The following is a 7954-nucleotide window of genomic DNA, read 5'->3' as shown; positions in this document are numbered from 1 at the left end:
CTATACAAGGTGTCTTGAAGGGTGTGAAAATAGGCAATTGGGTGTGTGAATATGTAGACCCTTTGAATATAGATTCAATATCCTTCACAAAAAAACAAGCCGAAGAAATAAAATAAAAATATATCTTTCTTTTCTTACCACTTTCTTTTTATTATTCTTTTTAACTGCAATATCCTACATAAAAGAACAAGCCAAAGAAATATAATAAAATTAATATCTTTCTTTTCTTACCTCTTTCTTTTTATTATTCTTTTTAACTTGATACTTAACAGTCGTGGAGTTGATCAGCAGCAGACCTATAAGCTTAGGGATGAGCATTTTTTATCGTGTCTTGGTACCGTACCGTATCAAACTGATACCGACCGAACAAAATCAGTATCGATACCTATATTCATTTATATACACAAAGATTCGTGAACCAATACTAACCAGCAAAACAATAGTTTTGTACCGTCAACCACTATAATAATCACGAACGAAGATTCAGGGTTGGGAAAGGGGTTCGGATTGAAACAAGTCATTTTACGACATGTCCTGATGAGTTGGGCAACTGGTTCTGATTGAAACGGTTCAATTTAATACGTGTCCAAACGAGTTGCGTTGACCTACAAACACCTCATTGTCCGGTATATCAACTTGGTGTCAGTTTTCTCTACACAACTGCAGCCAAAGTGCCAAACAAATAGTTTTAGCTTGCTTCTGCTGCAAAACACCTTCAATATCTTTCTTCAGCATCATCATTTATGCTCTACAAGTTATGAAACAATCTCGAAAGAATAAAACTAAACCACTTTCTTAGCCGAAAATTCTAACTGTCCACAGGACTGAAATCTAAGCAACAAGGCTTCTGTATATGCATCTAAACAGAACCCATTTTCAGTCAATTTTTCAAGATATCGAATCGCGGCTGAAAACTCATTCTGTAAGAGAAACCCTTGAATAATGGTATTATAAGTACAACCATCTGGCGAACAACCACTCTCGTTCATCTTTACAAACAACTCGTTTGCTTCATCCAACTTCCCGTTCCTGCAATAGCCCTTAATCATAATAGTATACGTATGAACATTTGGCGCGCAACCACTCTCCTTCATCCTATAAAACAACTCTTTTGCTTCGGTTAATCTTTTGTTCCTACACAATCCACCGATCATTGCGGTATATGTACATACATTCGGTTGTAACTTTTTATTAAATAGTTCGAGAAAAATTTCATTTGCCGCATCGACATCGCCAATTTTACATAACCCGTCAATAACGCTAGTGAAAGTAAACACATCTGGTGCCACGCGTGCACCGTCCATTAACTTAAACAAAGATAAAGCGTCGGTAACTCTTTCGTGCTTGCATAAACAGTCTATCAAAGTGCTGTAAGTAACCACATTAGCCGTTTCGCCACAATCTTGCATTTTATAAAATAATATAAGTGCTTCGTTCAGTTTTGAAACAAGACATAGACCGCGAATAAGTGTAGTGTACGTAACGACATTAGGATTAACGTTTTGTCTAGACATTTCGTTGAATAATCCCAATGCTTCGTTTATCTTGTTAACCTTACAGTACCCGTTAATCAAAACGTTAAAGGTTATAACGTCACGAGCACAACTCATGACATCGAATAAGCGTCTAGCATCGTCTAATCTATGAACCAAACAGTACCCATTTATTAGCGTGTTGTAAGTAGCGGTATCGGGATTCATCCCTCTTTCAACCATTAAATCGAAAAAACTATGCGAATCCGCTACCCAACCTTGTTTAGAGATCAAGTTCAGTAACACGTTACACGTCTGTAAATCAAGCGAAATGTTTCTACACAACATATCATCCAACAATCGTACGGCTTCTTCGCGTAACCCAAACCTACATAACCCCCGCATCATGCATATGTAAGTCACAACATTCGGCACAACCCCGTTCTCAACCATCTCCGAAAAGAGAGTCAAAGCACGACGAACGTGATTGCTCTTACAAAGTGTGTCTATAACAGTACTATACATAATAACCGACTCCGATTCTCCTTCTACCTTCTTTAATAACGTAACAGCATCACCAACCTTTCCCATTTTACACATACCATTAATCAACGTCCCATACGTCACAACATTCGGTTCGAATCCACTCACAAGCATTTCATCAAACACTTGGCGGGCACAAAAGATATTCCCATTTGTACATAACCCCCTGATCAAAGTGTTAAATGTGACACAATCAGGGGTCCAACCATGTTTAAATACTCTACCCAAGATAGAGAGACCCAAATCAACTCTACCCATGTGGCAGAAACAGTTGATTGAAATATTAAACGCATAAATATCGGGTTTAATTTCTAAGGTTTCCAGGCGGTGAATAAGGGAGATGACAACAGGGTAATGATGATTCATGTTAACAATGCGAGTTAATAACTTGCAGAAGTGTTTGATTGAGGGGAGAGGTTGTTGGTGAACAAATTGGTTGAATAAAACGAGTTCATCGTATAAAGCAAGGTCGTTTTGTTGGTTAATTTTACTCGTGGAAAGGTGTCGAGAAAATGGTATGATTACAGGAGAATTGAAAAGGGTTTGAAGCAAATTACGTGGTGGTTTTAAAGGGGAAGGATTCATGATTGTGTGTTCATCTGGATGGTTTTATTTAAAGAAATTTAATTTGAATTGGTTGGTTTGATATTGATATGAAGTTGAAGACTTTCTTCATTGAGAGTCAACTAGTGTGAGTGGTATTCGTAGGTTTGGCTTGCAATTATATATCAACTAGTTTAAGATCCCGTGAATTTAACTGGTTGATAAAAGAAAATATGTTCATTATCACCGTTGACATAAATATTATGATTTTATACACGTTAAACACAAACGAATATATTAGAGTACAACGACAAATTGAAATACATGAATATGTAACGATCACAATTCGTTAAAAATCTTTTTTATAAACCACATTAGTTGTTTTATCTGTAGGTTTATCGTTGTTGTCAAGTATTAGTAGTTTGACTCCATCTCGTGTTTTTACCCTTGATAAAGCAACATACAATTAACCATGAGAGAGAAGGCGGGTTGTTTCAAGTTGTCTTTGATTTCTTTGCAGCCTGATTCACGTGGTCAAACTTGGGCGTCTTCAAATACACAAGCATACCATTTTATATATGTATATTTTAAATAGCATAATAGGATTATATGCAGTTATGCATAAGTTGATATGAGGCAAATAATAAATGAATATATGGTGTATGCATAAGTGCATAACATGCAAATTATAATAAATTTGAAGTAAATATGTTATGCATATATGTATACATATTTATATACAAAATGAATATACAACATATGCATATGTGCATGAATTACACATAAACATGTGATTATAAATATGTTGTTATTTAATAATATTGAAAGTTGACATACTTGTTTGTATCATATGTAGCATCAAATCCACACACATCTTCGAAAGCTTCGTAATTACGTAAGGATACAAAGTCAGCCCAAAAAGCAGAACGAAGCTCGTTATTTGTAACAACATATTCAAATATGAAATTTTGACGGTTTTGGCTTCTTGCTTGTAAGGTGTCAACAAAAAGGTTTGCATCGCGGTCACCAATGAATAATCGAAAGTCTCTACTTACATTTTTAAAATCCACTGTAGTACCCTGCACATTTTGTGGTCCACCTTTTAAGGAAACTTGAATATTGTGGGCAATGCTTGGCCCTATTTTGTTTAACCCTACCCGATGTATAAATTGTTGATTTTCAAAAGTTACTTGTCTATTTTGTCTGAGAAGATAAGCATTTTCATTACTGATCATGCAATGATTATGTTGCTCATCAATACTATATAATTGAAATTGTTTTGTTGTTTCCAAATATCGAAAACGGGCACATGCACCACAATTAGAGACGGTGTATCGGCTACATCGTTTGTTGTTTGTAGGTGGTAGTGAAGAATCGAAAGTGTTATGTTTTGGCTTGCCATTTTTTGAACATAAAAGATATCGATGTGTAGGAATTCTTATGTTGGGATTGGATGGGTCTGTCTTTGTTTTCAAAGTCCTAATACGGACAGAAAATCCAGCCTTTGAAGCGTATTGTTTATACATCATGATAGCATCATCCCAGTGTTGGAAGACACTTCCAATTGATGGCATGTATTGAATGTCAACGTCGGGAGTCCAAAATTTGGTACCATCGGGGGACGAATAAACTGAACTTATAAATGTACCTGTTGAATGAGTAAATGAATATAAGGTTCATAATGCATATTATAAAAAAAAAATAACAGAATTATGTTGTAACCTAATGTATGAATAGTGCAAGTATTAATGGATTGGGAATAAGATGTTGAAATGTCAAATTTTGTGATTGAATGTATGTAATGATATAGTAGTATATGAATGTGTTTATATAGGCATAGTATAATGTATGTATGAATAAAAATGGTCATGTATGTAGAAGTGTGTAATGAACATAATTCATATGCATATATGCATATTGAATATGGTATGCATGTAATTGTGCAAAATTAATTATAATGGACATATGGTAGTATAACAGTTTGTTTATAGATTAGATTGTTGTGAAAAGATGATATTAGAATATTGTTATAAGTATTATAACAGAACGTGTATAATAATGAATCAAGTGTTGATATTAAATGAATGGTATATATGTAAATTGTTTTTAAACAAATGATGATGGAGTAATGTAATACCTTTCTGTTCCTTATGTAGGAATTGTAGTCGTTTTGGTGTTTTTGATGAAGTTGACACATAAGAAGATGAACCAAAATCAGAATATGACTGTGTGTTATACGGGATTTCAAAATTATCATCTGTCACAATGTCATATATGGGGTCGATAGCTGCAACAGCACAAGATGAATCAAGTATAGGAATTAACCCTTTATCAGATTGCATTGGTGTTGGACAATGTTGATCATTTCTAATAATATTGATTGGGGCGTTTACTGAAGACGAATCAGATGATGCCATAATATCTGCAATGTGAGTAACATTTGTTGTTATTATATTGATCACATGTTGTATATTATGTATGAAAGTATATAAAAAAAACATAGTATAATGTAACAATAGGTAGAATGACAAACAGTGTAACATTTGTAAATGTGTGTAGACAAATGTGATCGTATTAGAAGGAACATAGATGCAAAAAGCAATGTATATGCATATGTGCATATGTAATAAATAAAATAAAGTAATAGTTAAATGTTAACAAATCAGTTTAATGTTTCTGAAACAAGTGTAAATTTAATGTATGTATTAACAGAACATAAAACATTTCAGTTGTGAATATGTATACAGATCTTAATGAACAAATATTTGCAGAAAGATATGTTGTAAAATGTAAATTATATAACACAGGTCAAACGTACATATATCTGAATTCAGGATTGATGGGGCATTTGATAGTATTGAACAATTCGATGGTGATTAATTGAGTTATTACAGTTAATTATTAGTAAACAAACAGTTGTCAGTAAAATGTATACAAGTTAATGATGAAACAGACGGATGTGTTAAATAGGCATATAGAACATATCGATTATGAATTTGATTATAAGGTTGAGATTGTTGAAAAGAAGGTGTTAAATTACACAATTAGATGCGCATTTTGAAGACATGTACATTACCTTGTAAGCTGAGAAATGACGAAGATGCTGTAAGAATGTTAGGGTTTGCAGAAATTTGATGAATTGTCGTAATACATGAATTAAGTCGTTGAGGTGTTGCGAATGTGACCGGAATTAAAGATACATTGTCGGAATCTTCGATAGGTTGTCGGAATCGTGGTGGCAGAGACGGAGACGATAGGCGGCGTCGGACATGAGTGAATAGTACCAATTTTGAATGGATACGATGACTGATTATCTGGAAATATCGTATTTTACATTCCAACCCTTGTAGTTTGAGTATTGTTGCGCTCACACTTGGTTCTCGCAGTTCTCACAATAATAGCCGGTTCTCGCATGATCTTCTCCCTATATATATAGTGGAGGGTTCAAATGAGAAGAAATTCTTTGTAAGAAGAAAAAAGAAGAAATTTCAACCAATAGAAATGTTTCATTAGAATTCATTTAATATTTGTACTTAATGTAACTATAAGGGTATATTAGTAAACTTACAAACATCATTAATTGGTAGTTTCATCTTTAATAATTAACTATATTAAATTTGTAACTTATTTTTAAGATATATATTTTTCACAAAAAATAAAAATAAAATTTCATTTATAGTGTAGGATAAATACGAGGCGTGTAGGATAAATTACGAGTTGTGTAGGATAAATTTCAATGTGTGTAGGATAACTTTTGATGTGTGTAGGCAAAAATATTTAGTGTGGAGGATTATAGTCTTAATGACTAATTAATTAGTCAAACATAATAATAAATGAGATGAGAAAAAAACTATTTAATGTTTTACAATTATACCCTTTTATTCTTTTTCTTCTCAATAAAATTTTCTTCTCAAATGAACCTTCCCCTATATATATATATATATATATATATATATATATATATATATATATATATAGGAGTTGGCCAGAAAGTCCAAATTTCCTAAAAAAGTGTAAAAAGTCATAAAACACCATAATATCAACCATAAAACACACCAAAAACCCACAAATAATATGATGAAGATTACTAAAACATCATGTATGTGGGTTTTGTGTTGTGTTTTAGATGTTAAGGCTCTGATTGTGGAATGACAAATATTATTGTGTTTTATGTTGTTTAGCATTGTGTGTTTTATATTCATAGTTCTACGATGGTGTGTTTGAAGTTTTTATGGACTATTAGAGTTTGAATATATGGTGTTTTAGTAATATTCATTCTATTATTTGTGATTTTTAGGTGTGTTTTATGCCTGAAATTATTGTGTTTTATGACTTTTTACACTTTTTAGGAAAAACACACTTTCCGTAGGATCCCCACTCATATATATATATATATATATATATATATATATATATATATATATATATATATATATATATAACTCATATACTTTTACCTACACATAGCCTACATACATGTAGGTAATTTAAACTACACATAACCTATATATGTGTAGGTTATATAAAAACTGAAAATTTTCCATGTTTTTTTAATGAGTAAATTACAAGTTTTGTCTTTTATATTTACACCAAATTACAGGCGGTGTGTTTTGCCTTTAAAATTAACAGATTTTGTACTTAATGTTTCAAAATCTTGCACGGTATGTCCTTTGAGCCTAACCCAGTTTATTTTTTTTCTGTTAAATCTGGTCATGTGCCATGCACATGACGGCATTCTTGTCATCTGATCATTCTAGGGGTTATTATGTAAATAATATATAGATAGGGACTGTTTTGTAAAAAAATACCTCTTTCTTCTGCACCTCTCTCTTACTCTAACCACCACCCTCCTCTCCACATATCCATCCACTCTTTACTGATTGTTCCCAATGAGCATTCACATCAAACAGATAAATCAGATATCCAATATTACCTTCCTTGGCAACTAACGTCGTTGCCTTTCGTTTAAACTCCACACCTCCGATCTGCAACCGTGTAAACACATCTCGAATAAACAAACTCAAATCCTCTTTAGCGGATCCAGGAGTAGGATGTGAGAGAACAATAGCATTGGATTGATGAAGAACACCGGAACGAAGCAACAAATAGAGGTCCTTAAGCTGGTTTGAGAGCCATCCGGTGGCCAAATTGAGGTCATTGGATTGACGAAGAACACCGGAACGGAACAACATCAAATTCAGGCACCGAATTAACTTCACTTGGTCGTGAATTAACGGTGGCAGGAGTCAGAAACTTGGAATTGGTGGCCGGAATGGGGTTTGGGGATGAACCGAAAGGATATGGGGTTTTGATTTTAAGGTGCGGGGGTAGGTTCAGGTTGGGATTTGAGGGGGGTGTCGCTGTCGCCGAGTTTGTAGCCATTGATTTGAGACCGT

At 33.5% G+C, this 7954-nt stretch overlaps 1 protein-coding gene across 1 annotated transcript; it reads right to left on the bottom strand.

The window, feature by feature from the left end:
- Positions 1 to 782: 782 nt before the first annotated feature.
- Positions 783 to 7750, bottom strand: LOC110941116 (pentatricopeptide repeat-containing protein At1g63130, mitochondrial-like). Its single transcript, XM_022182742.2, has 5 exons — positions 7492 to 7750; positions 4696 to 4980; positions 4049 to 4206; positions 3396 to 3637; positions 783 to 2181 (listed from the first exon to the last, which is right to left on the bottom strand). The coding sequence occupies exons 1-5, from the start codon at positions 7748 to 7750 to the stop codon at positions 783 to 785; spliced, it is 2343 nt and encodes a 780-aa protein (XP_022038434.2).
- Positions 7751 to 7954: the final 204 nt, after the last annotated feature.

Source organism: Helianthus annuus, chromosome 5 (genome assembly GCF_002127325.2).
Source record: "Helianthus annuus cultivar XRQ/B chromosome 5, HanXRQr2.0-SUNRISE, whole genome shotgun sequence".
Classification (NCBI taxonomy): domain Eukaryota; kingdom Viridiplantae; phylum Streptophyta; class Magnoliopsida; order Asterales; family Asteraceae; genus Helianthus; species Helianthus annuus.
This window is presented reverse-complemented; position numbering and strand designations above follow the sequence as displayed.

What these genes read in the sequence shown, in the direction of transcription:
- LOC110941116 (XM_022182742.2), bottom strand. Translation starts at nt 7,750, where the DNA reads ATGTTGTTCCGTTCCGGTGTTCTTCGTCAATCCAATGACCTCAATTTG. An exon ending in GACGTTAGTTGCCAAGGAAG is followed by an intron (nt 4,981 to 7,491) that starts GTAATATTGGAT and finishes CTCACATTGCAG; the next exon opens with ATATTATGGCATCATCTGAT. An exon ending in CTTCAAAGGCTGGATTTTCT is followed by an intron (nt 3,638 to 4,048) that starts GTCCGTATTAGG and finishes CAAAATGTGCAG; the next exon opens with GGTACTACAGTGGATTTTAA.